Source organism: Pipistrellus hanaki (genome assembly GCF_964339955.1).
Source record: "Pipistrellus hanaki genome assembly, chromosome: 13".
Classification (NCBI taxonomy): domain Eukaryota; kingdom Metazoa; phylum Chordata; class Mammalia; order Chiroptera; family Vespertilionidae; genus Pipistrellus; species Pipistrellus hanaki.
Window position 1 is genome coordinate 44,817,818 of NC_140515.1, and position 17,647 is coordinate 44,835,464.

Below are 17,647 nucleotides of genomic sequence, written 5' to 3' on the forward strand. Positions count from 1 at the left end.
AGGATTGTGGAGGAGAGAGAATACATTAGAATCAGCTTAAGAACTGTTTCAAACAACTCCCAGGCTTTGTTCAGTTGGTGCATTTTGATTATATGTGTCATTTTGAGCTGCTCTACGCAATTAATCTAAAGATCTTAAGCCTTGCAAACATTTAATGTTTTATGTAAAACTTCTCTTCAATATGTGATGATTAAACAAACTCCACAAGCTCAGTGTATTCAATTGATTTACAAACATATGTGGTAGCCGAAAACCCTAACGTTACAATCTTGTTTAGGGATGGTCTTGCTCACAAGCAGCTCACAGACAGATGATTGACAGGTTGGCTGTTCTAAATATAAAAGAATGGGGAGAAGGGTTGAGCATACACAGGGAGGTAGAAAATAATGAGGCTGTTTTGCAAGTGAGGATTATAGAAATGGGTTTCTTCACCTGAAAGACACACATTGTGAATGATTCAAGTTTTAATGAAGCACAAGCTAGATTGTGACTCCAAATTATTTCACAAGATAGAACTATATTTAAAGATGTAATCTCTTTAGTTGATTCCACTGTCAACAATCATTTTCCAATGCCACCATGCATTTAATAATTGTAAGTAAAAATAACCTGAAAGAATTATAGTGCCACACTTTCAAGTTCAACTTTGGTGGCTCACATGTTTAAGCTAAAACAAAAGCAAAACTTCACATTTTGGAAGATAGTTCATGAATTAGTTCATCAAGCATTCAACATTTTTTTTAAACCTACTGTGTTCAAAGAAGTAAGCTTGTAGGGAATCAAGGACAAGTTAGAACTGGCAATTGATCTGGGGAAATAAATATTTTAGAAAGATCATGTATCAGGTTAGCAGTGATTTCTAGAATATTTTAGAAAATAAGCTTGGTTTTTGGTACAAACAAAGCTACCAGAGGCAGAGAAACCAGTGAGGAAGGGTGAAGGCTTGGATCATGTGAGATTAGGTGGAAGATATAAATATTTTAAAGGAATAATCAGCAAGGACTTGACTAATATGTTTCATGACATAAGGTGGCTATATAGATACAAATAGAAAAGATAGAAAAGGAAGTCACTTGGAGATGAGGAGTTAGATTTTTGGTTGGATATACCTTCCCTTTAAGATGACAATAGCTAATTTAATGGTTGTTGGGTCAATTAATTAACGATCAGAATCCAAAGTGCGTGTGATTTCTTCACAATGATACCCGTAATCTATGTAGTGATTAGTTTTGAAAGAAGCAATTGATTATAGTTATACTCTTACACATTTACCTTCTATTAATTAACAATAGGTATAACATCTACTGCAGAAAACTGAGATTTAACTGTATCTTTGAAACCTTACTTAGGTTTTTCATAGAGGAAGGAAGAGGGAGAGAGAGATTTAACTGTATCTTTGATTTAACTGAGATTTAACTGTATCTTTGAAACCTTACTTAGGTTTTTCATAGAGGAAGGAAGAGGGAGAGAGAGAAACATCCATGATGAGAGAGAATCATGGATTGGCTGCCTCCTGCAAGTCCCGCACTGGGGATCAAGCCCACAACCTGGGCATGTGCCCTTGACTGGAATCGAACCTGGGACTTTTCAGTTTGCAGGCTGAAGCTCCATCCACTGAGCTAAACTGGCTAGGGTGAAACCTTACTTTCTTACACAATAAACATTGTCTGCATCAACAGGTTCAAACTTTACCTATGTTGGCAACTTGTCAGGGTGTTGGGAGCTACACCTGTTTTACTGAGTTAATCACCATCTACCATTATCTTTGAAACAGCCCACAGAGGCCATTGTATTCAGGTTAATATTTATCTCTGAATTCTAGAATTTGGAATCTCCACATCTCTGCTTTCTTGTAACCAGACTCCATGCAGCTCCAGGGCCACGGGCCTGTGCTTAGCCACCAGGTTCTATTTTAATCTCATGTCCTCTTTAAAATACTGTTTTCCTGCAATGCCAAACACATTTGCCACAAATGTCAGAAGTCCTTCCCAATTCTTATGATAGTCACTTAATCTTTATTTTGCATGGGAATAAGCACTGAGATTGTGTTTTGTTTTTTAGCATATAAGTAAAAGGGAAAAAGGATGAGTAAATGATATCTTTGATGTTCTATATATTTAGACTAGTTAATAAATTTGAGATTCAAATTTAAAGAATATCTCAGTACTAATTCTATATGGACCACAAAATCTGGCTGATTTTATTTATATTAAACAAAAAATGTCTTATTAAAACCTTTGCTTAAATATTTACTCCCCCACAAGTATTAGTCCTATGCTGAGTAGTTAGTTAAATAGCTCTTCATAAGCTGGGCTGGTTCCCCACTTCCCTCTATAGTACTTAGCATCTAAGAAGTATCCAGCAATGATAGAGGAGGAAGGGACGAATCAAGTATCTCGGTAATGGTCTTAATGAATTGGTGACATCATTAAAATGTGACTAAGCAAAGTATCAGAAACTGGAATGAATCTATATCATCTCAGGACATGTTATGGGTACTTCGATTTAAAAAAAAAAATATTTGCTAAGAGCTGCTTTTTCTTATCATTTACCTTCTAAAAAACTTGGCAAAAACCAAACCAAAACAACAAAACTAGTCAAAACACTAAAAACTCAGCAAGAGATTGGTTTGTTAGCAAGAAGGTTGCCATTCTGGAGACTGGGCTGCGTTTGAGAATGGCAAGGGAATAATTGCCTGGAACCTGACCTCACATGGCTACGGACACGGAACTCAGGCATGTCTGAAATGTCAGCACAAGGTCCAACTATGGGAGTCATCGATGTCTGTATAGATCAGGGGAACTATGAGATACGTTCAGTTGTACTAGAGAAATAGTGAAACTGTAACCAAAATCCAGGTTTGGCTGCCTACCATGATGAAAGCCGGCAAGACAGGAACTGGTGGAAAAGAAAAGGGGTTTATTCAAGTGTTGACCACCTGAGAAGACAGGGGTCTCTTGTTGCAAAGCCCATCTCCACATTTCAGTGCAGGCAGAAGTTTCTATGAGGAGGGAGAGGGAAAGCAGAATGAAGAGATTAAGGGAAGGGCATTGAAAAGTTCTCTGCATGCAGGCGCAGTCCATTTCGATAAGGACCTTGGAACTGATCAAGTGATGGTTTGGTGTGCGTCATCCTGTTTTTACTGTTGAAGGTCAGCAATTCTCCTAGAGCTGGGATGGCTGAAGGCCAGTGAAGTTAGTTCCTAGGATTCTTATGCAAACATGCTCTTTATCTATAAGCTACATATTGGTCAGGTCAGCATTTACAGAAACAATGTCAAAATAATGGTTACAAAATTAGAAAGAAAACTCAACGGTGGAGCTGCAGAAAAGGAAAACTGACAGATAAGTAATAATTGGCCATGACAAAATAGTTTTATGAAAGATGTGGTATGTGCTACTAGCTGTCCAAGTGTCCCAATGATTATTTCAACCATAGGTTTGCTTTAGAAATGATTATTTTAAATATAAGGACTTATTTAATGCAATAATTAAAGTAAAGGAAAGCCAATTTGGATTATGCTGATAGATACAATCAGAAAAAAACCCCAGAATGTGGGTTGAGAGAGCAAGTCTCTGTGCCTAAGGAAGAATGAAAAGATATCCATTTATCTGAGACTAGAGGCCCAGTGCATGAATTTGTGCACTGGGCCTCTAGTCCCTCCCCCTGGCCTGTGGGACCGGGCTGAAACCAGCTCTCCGACATCCCCTGAGGAGTCCCAGATTGCGAGAGAGTGTAGGCAAGGTTGAGGGACCCCACTGGTACATGATCAGGACTGGGGAGGGATGTGGGATGTTGGCCAGCCAGAGAGGGACTGCAGGAAGGCTCCAGGGCATGTCTGGCCCATCTCACTCAGCCCCTATTGGCCAGACCCCAGCAGCAAGCTAAGCTACCAAAGTATCTGCCCCCTAGTGATCAGTGCACATCATAGCAAGCGATTGAGCTGCCTTAGTCTATCATTAGCATATTATGCTTTGATTGGTTGAATGGATGGTCAGACACTTAGCATATTAGGCTTTTATTATATAGGATTGCTACCTAATGGTAAAGATAAAGAAGAGTTGAGAAGCAGATCTTCAATGACATTTCACAAGTTTATACAAGAATCCATGGCACAGTGGGTATAAAATTTTTAAAATGTGTCCTGGGGCAAAACTGCAAAATATAACTCCAAAGAATAGCAGTTCCCTGAAGAGGCAGTGAACCCACTACGGGTTCCTTTTATTCTGCAGTTTATCCCTTTTCCTCTGTTGCCTCTTACTATATTCTTTCTGGGTGCTATGCTAGGTATGCGAGAGGCAACAAAAAGAGCAGGACATAGTTCCCGGCTTGAATGGGAAGCCATTAAAATGCCATCTTGTGTTTTCAGGCAAATAAATAAATAAATAAATAAATAAATAAATAAATAAAAAAAATATATTTTAAAAAAATCTTTATTGTTAAAAGTATTACATAGGTCTTTCTTTCCCCCATTAGCCTCTTCCAGCATGCTTGGGTTCTGGTCTTTTATTCAAATAAAATATTTAAAAACAAAAACAAAAAACAAACAAACAAAAAAATACAGTGGGTTCAAAGTGAAGTACAATGTAAAGATGGGCTCAGTTCACCTTATTTTTTCCTCTCTCTCCCTTTCCACCTTCTTCCTCTGGAAGTAACTTTGGTCTGCTCTAGAAGTTGAAAGAAGAAAACCAGAAAGAAAATTATAGATTGTCCTTTTGCATTGAATTAAAGAAAAAGCAGCTAGGGCATAATGATGGAAGGGTTAGAACCAAAGAACCCATGTTAGTCAAAACTTGGTGAAAAAGGAGAATGAGACAGGTTAACAAAAGTAGAGGCTTCCAAATATTAGGCACTGGGTAAGGAATCGCTAACTTGTGTGAATTTTAGCCAATGTTTTCTCCCCTCTGACCTTCAATTTCCTCATCATCATAAAAATGAGAGCATCAGGTTAAAATAGTTCACAAATGTTTGTCCATTTAAGAATCAGGGAACTGTTAATAAACTCAGTTCTCTAGCCTCAACCTAAGAATTTTGACTTAAAGATCTGCCAGGGGTCCAGGAATCTGCATTCTAGCAGAGCCCTAAGACGGTCTAATACAGTCCTCCAGGGAACAATGCCTGAAAGATTCTGTGTGCTGAGGAATCACCATTACAAAAGGGAAATAGCAGTAATATTAAATACATAGCTTGACATTTCTTCTTCCTGTTTCTCTTTAGTCTACTATGTTTGCAAGTGGGAATTATTTCATAAAGAGAAGTACAATTTCATCTGCATGCAATTCCTTCTGCAGTGAGTGAAATCAAAATTAACACATTTACCAAAAATGGGGCTTAGACACAACACGACATTCAAACTAAGAAAAATAATTAACATGCGCTCACAAAGCAAAATGAAAAGTTTCCTCCCAAAAAATCATGATTTATGATGTGGAGTGTAGGGTCTGAGAAATCAAATGTAGGATATTTCCATTCTCCCACTGAAAAATGTTTTTGGAGTAGTGATTAGTCAATAAGCATGCATATTTGTGAGCAGGCATTTTTTAAAAAAATACATTTTATTGATTTTTTTACAGAGAGGAAGGGAGAGATAGAGTTAGAAACATCGATCAGCCCCCTCCTGCACCCCCCCCCCCCCCGGGGATGTGCCCGCAACCAAGGTACATGCCCTTGACCAGAATCAATCCTGGGACCCTTCAGTCCATAGGCCAATGCTCTTTCCACTGAGCCAAACCAGTTTTGGCTGTGAGCAGGCATTCTTGCTGCTCCTGCACATATCAAGGGACTGTTATGAATGATTGTATAGAGACGTGGAGGGAGAGCAGGAGGTGAAGCACCCTTGGGACAGGAACCTTTGACAGCCCAGGGTAGACATCTGGAGAAGGAAAAACTGCACTCTATCTTTTGGGCAACTCCTCTGCCATATGGCATTTTCAGGCTAATCGTATTTTATTAATAAAAATATCATATTTTCCCTTAGTGGCCATGATGCATGACTTGAGGGCCCGACCATTCAGTGCTTACACTCATTTGTCAGATGAGCTGAATCCAACGGAAATGATAGCTCTCATGTTTTTCAAGCATGAGTTTTTTTTTTTTTTGAAATGCAACTACTTCCGTGATTCATTTTACAAAGTTCTCCTGCCATCATTCTCCCTGAGCGTGTAATCTGTTTCAAATTTAAGTTTACAAGAAGTACCAGCGCTTTGATGGTTCCATATTTATTAAGTGAAGATCAAAGGCTCTCTTTGCCTTTTTTGCAGTCTTTTTACATCTGCAAGGGATGACATAACATTTCAGATGACAGTATTTCTTTCCACCAAAGAATTCAGCATGAGAATGCCTTCATTTTCAAGCACTTATTTCTCTCTAAGCTGAAACATCTCCAAATTATAAGCATGCTGCCATCACACATGGAATTTCATTCAGTTATACTTCCAGAACACCAGGAAGCGAACACACTGCTCTTTATTGGCACCAGATACAGCTTTGTCCCTTTTCTTCCCACAAAGCCCTTTACCTAAGAAGTCTGGCTTTAGGGATTATAAGTCAAATGTTATTTTCCTCAGTAGATCTTGCATGAGAGATGGCTTTTTGCTGTTTTGTGTTATTTCTGTGTGACAAAGAAAGGATCATCAAGATATTACCAAGTAGATCATATATGCAGAGAAATATATGAAGCAAATTGCTCTTCCAAATATATGAAGACATAAAGATCAGTGAGAAAGGAAAAAGAACCCAATAGAAAAGAGGGCAAAATACTGGAATGGACAATCACACAATAGGTATCCCAAATGATTAACAAATGTGAAAGGATACTCAAGCTCATCAGTAATCAGGAAAATACAAAGTAAATCAACACAATACTATTTAACTCAGATCATAATGGCAACAAATATAAAGGTTCAATACATTTTGTTTAGGCCAGGATATAGAGAAGCAGAAATTTGAGTGAGCTGCCAAATAACACTGTAAGTTGACATTAAACCTCTTGGAGAACAATTGGCAATACCTTTGAAAAGGACATAGCCCCTGACTCAGCAATTCTATTTCTAGGAATATATCCTAGAGAATCTGCCTTTATTCACTGGAGAATACAGACAGCATTGATTGTAAAAGTAATAATACCTGCTTGTAATAAACACTGAGAAAAAGCAGAGAGCCATCAGGTTGGTAAGGGGGGGAAAAATTATGGTACTGTTCAATGATGAAATCTATGCAGGAGTTAAGATAGGTAAGTCTATATTGGCATAAGATTAGAAAATGACTAAAAAAGCAAATGGTAGAACATTATGTACTATTTATAATACTAGTTGGGTATATTTAAAACTATACAAGTCAATATCACTTATTAAATGTATGTATATAGTAAAAGTTCAAAATATAAAAAATAAAATAAACTCTAAATTCCTGACTATATTTGTCCCTGGGGAAGATAAAAAAGGGGTAATGGGACTGAAAGAAGATCCATCGGGGAGATAGCTATAATACTGTCAACAATAAAAAAATATTTAAAAATATATTACACAAACACAAAGCACACATATCTATCGTCAAATTACAGTGTTTTTCACAACAGTTTAACTATAGCTAGAAAAATCATTGGTTCTAATATCAATTTCAATACCTCCTCAAACAGAATGTACCTATCAAAAGACCTATGGTCATGAAAAGGAGAATGAGACAGGTTAACAATAGTAGAGGCTTTAAAACAATCACCTATACAAACACCTATTAAAACAACAACCCATACAATAGGACCATCATTCTATAACGCTGAAGCTTAGCGGAAGGGAAAGCTGAGATGTATAAGTGAATCTTGCCTATGTCACGAATCCATTGAATTGTGTGGACGGATTTGGTCATGAAACTTCTTCGGGTTTGAGTTTTCTCAGTGAAAAGTGAGGAGCCTGGGTGAAATGATCTCCAATAACCCTTCCTATCCCAAAAGTCCATGGCAAGGGGTTTCCTTGCCCTCCTTCAATCCAGGGCACTTTCTCTCCTTGTAAACTGATCAAAGCATCAGATATTGTCCCTTGAGAATGTGATTTCCAGCATAGGACTTATTTAAAACACACACACACACACACACACACACACACACACACACACACACACCACTGTAACAAAAAACAGACTCTGTAAAATTCATCATGACGGGATCGGACCTGAATCCAAGGCATAAATTCTTTTTAAAAAAATGAGCAATGGCAGCAGAAGGCTAATCAATCACGTTTCAGGAATGTGGTGCAGTTATTTCCTCAGTGCTTCACATCCACTCTTCAGTCACAACAGACCGAGATTGTTATAAAAAGTGAACCCTCGTATTAGTGCCTGTTTATTGAGTATGTTGGCACCAAGGGTCCTTCTTTGCTAAGTTACTGTTGCCTGACCAGACTACTGTCCCTTAGCTTGACACATTATTGAGAACTGTTTTGTTCCATACCTTTTGTACTATTTCCAATCTTTTCTGTATAATAAAATATGTAATAACATGGAGTTGAAACTCAGTTCAACTCTATAACGTATAGCACATCTTTTTCCTGCTTAAAGCCACAATAAGGATGTATCCTTTTCACAGATGAAGTATAATCAGTTGAATTCCCACATTTTTTATTATTATACTAGAAGCCCAGTGCATGTATTTGTGCACTTATGGGTCTCTCGGCGTGACCTGCTCTCCAACATCTACCAAAGGAACCCAGATTGCGAGAGGGCAGAGGCTAGGCAGAGGGACCCCACCGGTGCATGAATCTGTGCACTAAGCCTCTCGAACACATGTGTCAAACACAAGGCCCCCGGGCCAAATCCAGCCCGCCAGGCCTTGCAATGTGGCCCGCACCGCGCTGTCATCACTGCACTCCGCTGTCAGTTTATGACATTGTCAGTTTATGACTGTTCAGTAAACCATACGGCCCGCGATTTAGGCTGGATTTTAGATTTTGGCCCCTTCTCTGATTGAGTTCGACACCCCTACTCTAGAATGTATATAAGATCTTTAATTAATCTCTTCCCAGCCTCCTCTCTCCCCTCTGAGATTCATTAATCTGTTCCACGTTTCCATGCCTGTGGTTTCCGCTCCTGCACTGAGTGTCTTTCCCCTGGTGGTCAGTGCATGTCATAGCTACCGGTCAGCTGGTTGGCCAGTCACTTAGGCTTTTATATGTATAGATTAATAAAACTGCTTGTTGATCTTCCTGGTTCTCTGAAGGGGTTAAGTGGGTTTATTCACCTGATCATGAACATACTCATGTGCTAATACCAGACACCTTAAGACAGATAAGAATCAAATCTCCAATTTCATGTATTTGGCCACCATACAATGCTATGATTAACTCAGGAGTCCAAGAATTCCTGAAAACTTTCTAGTATTAAACCACATTAATAATTCTAGATGCACAAACTACTTTTCTTGAAATGAAACTTATCAAGAAAGTGATCTTCAACTGAGTTTGACTACAATTAAAGAGGAAATAGAAAACCTCTGTTCCAGAATGATAATATGTATTTTATAATGCATCTACAAGCTTACTGAATTGCACAGGATGAGAATCTCTAAGGATGCTCTTTTCTGGTATGAAAAGTTGAGAACTTTGCAGAACATCACAAAGGCATTTAGAGGACAGGGGCTTTTTTACACTGTCTCCTTCGAAATGCAATCACAATGCTTTTGCACACACATGCTAATAAATGTACACTAAATTTAATTGGAGAGGTTATATGGAACACTTACAAACAACTTGATATACCATATAAATACTGTATAATTCAGTTACATTGTTTCAAAGTCAAGATAGTTTATTAAATGAGGTAGATAAAAATAGTCAAAAGAAAAATCAAAAGTAAAACATTTTCTGATGAGTCTACATATTGTGGATTTATAATGTATATAAATTTATGCAGTCAATGTTTTTATAACTCTTGTCTATTCAAGCAGTTTTCAATGGTTCGCGTACTTATTAAAGATTTTTATTTAGGCAAAGTTAACCACTAAAAAGATATAAAGCAAAATAATTCAATTTATTTCTTAAATGCCTAGGTATTTACAATCATAAAAATTTTCATGCATTATAACTTATGAGATACTACACTTTCACAGTTATTAAAAATTAAAAAATCTTAGGAAACCTGATTCAATTAACTTATGAAGAAATTAATAGCTGATCATAAAATACCATGTTACTATTACTAGCATAAACTTTTATCATAATCATGAACAGCGTTTAATCATGAATACCTTCATTTTACTTTTAAACTATGCTTATACTTTTTAGATTAAAATCTCATATTGGGGCAATGAGACTTTACTCCAAATTACAGTCACATATGGAAGGGAGCTTTTAATTCAAGGTTTAATTATGGCTCATAGTACAAAGATATATTTCCATGAGGGTTACATGATGGATAACCAGCAAAGAAATATGCTAGCAGAGTAAATTGCCCACTAAGCATGCACTGATCCAGCAGACTAATCTAAAACATGGTAAGTCCTTGATTATTGCCAGCTTTTCTATAATATTCAGGTTCTCAAAGGTCACTGAATTTTATAATTATCTCCAAACAATTTTCTTCTTGGTCCTTTAAGCTTTGTCTAAATAGTTGAGTATGTTGCCAAGCAACATCACCATCTCCTCTGCTTAATTCTGCTTCCAAAATAACTTCTGTGGCACCAGAAAAATCATGATAGGAGCGAAGAATTTTATCTGTTGGAGGAAAAAAAATAACACTTTGGAAACTTAAATAACATTAAAAAGAGTTTTGGGATGCACTGTATACACTTATAAGTAGGTAAAAATCAATCCTTAAAAAATAAAGACATACTATTCTTTATGGAGGAAATGTGTCCTTTGAAACAAATGATTATTATTCTTCCATTTCAAAATAAATAAATAAATAAATAAAAACAAGCCTTTCTATTAGAATGAGGTTATATAAGTCTTAATTAAATTTTTTTTTCTACAATAGTATGAATAACTCTTGGGTATAAAAAACTCAAAACTACATCTCAAGTAAGTACAATTACTCTTTAGAGTGTTAAATACACACTTCATGATTAATTCGCTGGTCAAATGCTTACCGCCGGACAGTTCTACTTGTGCTGTATCAGATCGCAGTTTCCACTGTATTGTTCCAGTCTGAAAGGTTTGACTACTTGTTCTAACGGTAATACTATCTAGTTTTAGGCCAACTGACCCACACTCAAACTTCCAGGAAATATGAGCATGAGATGATCCTTCCTTTCGAGCTAAATACACCTACAAAGTAAGAGGGGAAAAAGGAATTGTCAGAAAAAATGACAACTTTTTACATACAAAGTCTTGTACGTATGTACAAATGGTTATTAAAAAAACCTAATTTTTCCCACTGAAAACACTTTTACTACTAACATTTAAAAAGTTTTATTAGCAGTTTTTCCTATAGTATCTTTGAAACGTATTATTTGAATACAAGTAGCCCAACAAGTATAGCCCTAAAAGGCTGCATGCTAATCAAATTTTGGTAACTCATATATATTTTTTTAAATTATTAAGTTCAGCTATTTAAAATAAATTTTATGATGTATATAAATTTATGCTGAAAATGAAGAATCATTTTAAATGCAATTATTTCTTAAATTGTCTTCTTTTCAAAGCCTGGATTTTCAGATAAGCTTTCCTAAGTGAGATGGGCCATATCCTATAAATAAATAAATAAAAATACCTCAGCCACTACTAAGTAATGCTTTAACAAAAGGTAATACCCATGCTTGCCTCCTAAATATCGTAGTACGCTCCCCATTCCTTCACCATCAATGCCCCTTACCACTTTAAATCTACACTAGTTAAGACATGCAAGATTAGTGGCTGCTTCCAGCTTATCTCCTGTTACAGTTTCATCTAACTCTTCAAAATGATGACATAAAACCTGACTTCCACAGCCAAGGTCTTTAACAGATAACTGCATTCACCCAGGCTCAAACCCCTAAGGATCTAACTCTTTAATCATTATGACTAAAGAGGCCCCAAAATGATCTATGCATTTTAAAAAGAATGAATATGGGGTGGGGGTGGGGGGAAACCTTCTCCATTTATATTGCATTTACCACTAGTCATGACTTTACAACTCATTTTCATGGCAGCACCCAGCTCTTGCATTAAATCCAAACTCTTAGCTTTCAGAGTCTTCCCAAATTTTATCTCACCTTGAACTACCAATATTCTCTTACTCAAATGTAACTATTCTATTTTTGGTATACTTGTATGACCTAACTTAACCAAATCATAGCTCTCTGGGGACACAGGTTCTGAATTTAAAGGATTTCATAAATAGTATTTAAGCAATAAAAAATTATAAACACAAACATATTCTTTTAAAAATGTCAAATCTACTTCTCAGGGGCCAGTAGTTGAAAGTACCATATAAAACACATCTGCATGAAAATCCTACTCCATGTCTTTAGTCGTCAAGTGAAAAATCACTGCTAGCATTCTATTGATATTCTATTCAATTTGGCAACTTATGGATATTTTTCTTCCAAATTAAATATATCAGTTAATTTAATTTGAAAGTTTTTAAAATCAATGAGCTGGAGATTACAAAACAACTAAATATTCACCCCTCTCCCTCAAGGAAAATGATTTGAACTCCTCACACTATCCTATATAATGAAAGAGTAATATGCAAATCGACAGAATGACCAGTTGCTATGATTCACACTGACCACCACGGGGCAGCTGCAGGCCAACCTCTCAATTCCCTTCCCCCAGCCGCAGGCTCGGGTTGTCTGATGGGAAACAGGAAACCAGGGATGGGTGGCAGTGAGGTGTCAGGCCAAGGCCCCCACCCTGCCAGTTGCCCCACACACAGAGGGCGACCTGTTGTGGAAAGCAGGGCCAGCAAGCAGGTAGGAATGGCCAACCTCTTGGTTTCTCTCCCCACAATTGGCAGGCTCCTATCACCTGATGGTGAACAGGGAACCAGGGTGAGAGGGAGGTGTAGTGGCCGGTTGCCGGCAGCCAGGGAAGATGGCTCTGATCACAGGCCAGGCCTAGGGACCGTACCTATGCACGAATTTGGTGCACCAGGCCTATAGTATGTGTATAATCAACAATTGTTCTGGATGGCAAACCTAGATGTATGTAATTGTCAACTGCTTCACTGAGGTACAGGGCCACCTCACTGTAACATCCTCTAATGCTCACGTGTTCCTACAGCATGCCCCTCTCACAGCTATTTGTAAGGAGAACCCGGGGCTCAGGATTGCACCCATGCTTCCTGGGAGTCATTAATTTCACCTCTTCTAAACTACTGGCTCTCCATAGCTTAATTACTCCTTCAAAGAAATTGCTGTAATGGCATTATCTGGAAAAGATAAGCCAAACAACAGGGTTACAAGAAAGGGGGGTTGTAAAGAACTAAAGACCTGGGGGGAAAAAGTATTAATACAGAAATACATTCAAATTCATATCTTGGTAAATACTTCCATGTAATAGATTTTCAGGGCTCAGTAGTTTTAAATGTCCCCTTTAAAGTGTGGGTATAAAATATGACAGGCTGAAGTCAGCCTAATTTCAAATTTCTAGCTTACCCCAAGAACTGTCTTCATTATACCATGTGGCTCTGAACCAGAATTGTGGTTTTAACTGTCACAGGAGGTTTATAGTTGTTGAACATATGTGAGAGGGCTGCCTCTTCTAAGACTTACATTTTTTAACCCTGAGGGCATCATCTTTTAAGAGTCTAAGCAGTTAAAGGATAAAATGGATCATCATTGAATTCTTAAATGCTTAAACAGTCAAACACATTGCAAGCAAATAAAAGGTCTCAGGCTAAAAAAACCAGTATATGTAGATAAAACAGACCCTATTTATACTGAAAATTGTATTATCTTTTTCACATAATACAGTCTGTCTGGAGCATTTTAGCCAATTTATTTTAACTCAGCATTTTTAGAGGTGCCAGGAAGTTATCAAGAATATGTATTCTTAGTTTGGTAATTTGAAATGCACCAAAACAATAGGATTTACATAAACTTCCAAATGTGGTCCTGTCTATGTGTTAATACCAACAGAATGAATAATTTAAATTTATTTAGAACAATATATTATACTTTCAAATATTCATTTTTTTTTTTGGTAGAGACCCTCCAAGTCCCCCCGCAAAAGCATATATATATATATATATATATATATATATATATACACACACACACACACACACACACACACATGTGTGTATATATATATATATGTGTGTATATATGTGTGTATAAATATATATATATAGTAACTGCTGGGTGTTCCTAACTTCTTGAAGTTATTTTAGATACTTTTTGCCTGTTTTCTTTTTAAATTCATAGGTGTCTTTATTATGTATAGTTCTACAATATATGCTTGTTTGTGCAACTTATGGAACTACTAAGAGGTGAGTGCTGCTACCCTTATTTTAGCAGCAGTGGTATTACAGACCTCATGGAGTTTCCCCCTATAGACTGAAATCTATCTAGAACCCCAAAGCGACCCACCCTTGCCGCTCTCTGGCATCTGTAAGGACATGCAGGCACATCACAAATGAAACTTTGCTCTTTGGGTTGTGTCTGTAACCACTAATTTCAAGACTGAAAGCAATTTGCATGTCAGCTTTTTTAGGTAGTTCACATTCTACAGAAGATCTTCCCTTAGAGATTTTTGGATTACTACATGCCAGGCTGGTCTACTGGTTACTATGGATTCCTGGGCGATCGGTTTGTACTACACTATTTGAAGTTGTTCTCGAGTGTGCTCTTAAAGTCATTCTTCTGCTTAGGCTGCTAGGATTAACTCTAATTAAGCTCACTGTTCAGCAGACATTCCTACAGATATCCTGCAGAGCAATTGTATTTCAAGAGATTTTAGTTTAATGCTGGTAAATTGGTATTGTTCATGAGCCTTATTTTGGGTTACTCCATTTCATCCCAGAAGTCAAACATGAGTCATGACCAATCTCCACTGTCATCTCTCTATACTAGGGGTGTCAAACTCAATCAGAGAAGGGGCCAAAATCTAAAATCCAGCCTAAATCGCAGGCCGAATGGTTTACTGAACAGTCATAAACTGACAATGTCATAAACTGACAGCGGAGTGCAGTGATGACAGCGCGGTGCGGGCCACATTGCAAGGCCTGGCGGGCTGGATTTGGCCCGCGGGCCTTGTGTTTGACACATGTGCTCTATACTATGCTTCTGATTTTTTCCATTTGGAGCCTCTGGAATTTCCTCTGGATCACTAGTGTGATCACATCCTTTCCTTGCCTGAACTGTCATGGATTCTTATTGCATCATAGCAAGGTAATCAAAGTCCCTGGGACCTGACAACTGTTTACCTCTCTATTCTCAGTTCTCACTGTTCTGTTCCATATTCCCTACTACTTATTCTTCCCTAGATATCAGGTGTTTCTCTCCTCAGTGCTTTAAAAAGTATATATATATAGTTCTTTATTGATTTCAGAGAGGAAGGGAGAAGGAAAAAGAGAGAGAAACAATGATGAGAGAGAATCATTGGTAGGCTGCCTCCTGCACACCCCCCAATGGGGATCGAGCCCACATTCCAAGCATGTGCCCCTAGTCAGAATCAAACCTGGGACCCTTCAGTCTGCAGGCTGACACTATCCACTGAGCCAAACCGACTAGAGCGACTCTCCTCAGTGCTTTTGCACATGCTCTTTCTCATGTCCCCAAACACCCGGCCCTTCCACATCCTGTCCTTACACCAGAAACTCTCTTTCGGCCCTGGAGCCAGATGAGGGAGGGACTGTGGAAGGTTGGCTGCAGGATGTTGGCCGTGGGAGCGCACTGACCACCAGGGGGCAGCTTCTGCATTGAATGTCTGCCCCCTGGTGGTCAGTGAGCATCATATTGACCAGTTGGGTGGTCATTCAGTCGACCGGTTGTAATGGTCACTTAGGCATATATATATATATAGACTGGGTTTCAGGTGTACAGCATAGTGAACAGATATTTGTATAATTTACAAAGTGACCGTCCCAAAAAATCTATTACCCACCTGGAACCATACTTAGTTAATACAATGTTATTGACTATATTTCTTAGGCTGTACTTTACATCCCCGTGACTATTTTGAAACTATCAATTTGTATAGTACCTTCCCTTTGACTATTTCTCAAGCCTATTCCTCACCACACCTTTCCTTCGTAATCTCCATCCTGGAATCTAGACAGATCACATGCAGCCTGCTTTTGTATATTTAGAACAGATTTATTATTCTCTTAAAGAGATAGCTTTCTATGAGCACAGGGACTTACTGCATTGTACTACTTAGCAAGTATGTTTTTCAGTGATGTGTGAATTTGAAAGGAATATAAAAAGCTAAGTCAGGGACACTTTTTAGGAGGCAAGTGATATTAATAGATTCCCAAACTAGTCTTCCTGCATCTGCCCTGGTCCCTTCAAAAATGTTCTTGCCCTAATCGTTTGGCTCAGTGGATAGAGCGTGGGTCTGCGAAATGAAGAGTCCCAGGTTTGATTCCAGTCAAGGGCATGTACCTTGATTGCAGGCACATCCTCAGTAGAGAGTGTGCAGGAGGCAGCTGAATCAATGTTTCTCTCTCATCGATGTTTCTAACTCTCTATCCCTCTCCCTTCCTCTCTGTAAAAAACCAATAAAATATATATTTTTAAAAATGTTCTCTGTGTGGTTGCCATAAATACTTTTTAAAAACCCTGATCATTACTAAATGCTCTTAGGACAAGAAACAGCTCAAGTGTCTTTTCTCTCTGGCCTTGCCATGTACTGTGCTACCCGGCTGCTCTCTGCTTGTATAATAGTTGCCCTGCCCTCTGCCCTCTCCACAGAACTTTCTTACCTTTCCTTTCTGTTAGATTAACTTATTCTTGTCCTTAGAACTTTGTTTAAGCCTTACTCCCTCCAGTCCAGCTATCTGGATTCATTTCTCTCTTTATTGACTTACTACACTGTGTACCTCTTCATGAATTTTTTCAACAAATATGTGAGAGAAGAGATTATGTCTCTCGCCTACTAGATTATAAATATTACTTGGGCAGAGACCTTGTCTTATTTTACTTACTTTTGTACTACTCTTAGTATTCATATATTTATCATAGAATCTTATATATAAAAAATTGTTTATAGAAAAGTTTGGTGAATATAAGAAAGGATGAGTGTATATGGAATACATTTTATATCACCTTAGGGCTGTAGAGACCACCACAAAAAACCCTGTCTTCATTCATACTGTGTCCCTTGGCTATTCTTTGATACTTTGCATTTTTTTAGAATATATTTTTTTATTAATTTTTTACAGAGAGGAAGGGAGAGGTATAGAGTGTTAGAAACATCGATGAGAGAGAAACAGATCAGCTGCCTCCTGCACACCTCACACCAGGGATGTGCCCACAACCAAGGTACATGCTCTTGACCAGAATCGAATCCAGGACCCTTCAGTCCACAGGCTGACGCTCTATTCACTGAACCAAACCGGTTAGGGCAGATACCTTGCATTTTCAAGCAATTTTTCACTCTTTGTTGCTAGAGCACTTTTTGATGTATGGCATTATGTTAAGAATTAATTCATTTAATCATTCAGCAAACATGCACACTGTCAGACATTGCACTTGGCACTTGGGATATAATGTTAAGAGGCAAGTGTCAAGGGG

At 37.9% G+C, this 17,647-nt stretch overlaps 1 protein-coding gene across 2 annotated transcripts in view; it reads right to left on the reverse strand.

Annotated features, from left to right (window-relative positions):
• Positions 1 to 9,681: 9,681 nt before the first annotated feature.
• NGLY1 (N-glycanase 1) overlaps positions 9,682 to 17,647 on the reverse strand; it is a 40,764-nt gene continuing 32,798 nt past the window's right edge. The window contains exons 11-12 of one of the 2 annotated variants that reach the window (XM_084902989.1): positions 11,075 to 11,252; positions 9,682 to 10,700 (exon numbers count right to left, since the gene is read on the reverse strand). In XM_084902989.1, the coding sequence (XP_084759115.1) occupies positions 10,525 to 10,700; positions 11,075 to 11,252 (354 nt within the window). In that variant the 3' untranslated portion in view covers positions 9,682 to 10,524. The remainder of the gene's footprint in view (positions 10,701 to 11,074; positions 11,253 to 17,647) is intronic. The other variant, XM_084902990.1, reaches the window with a different exon arrangement.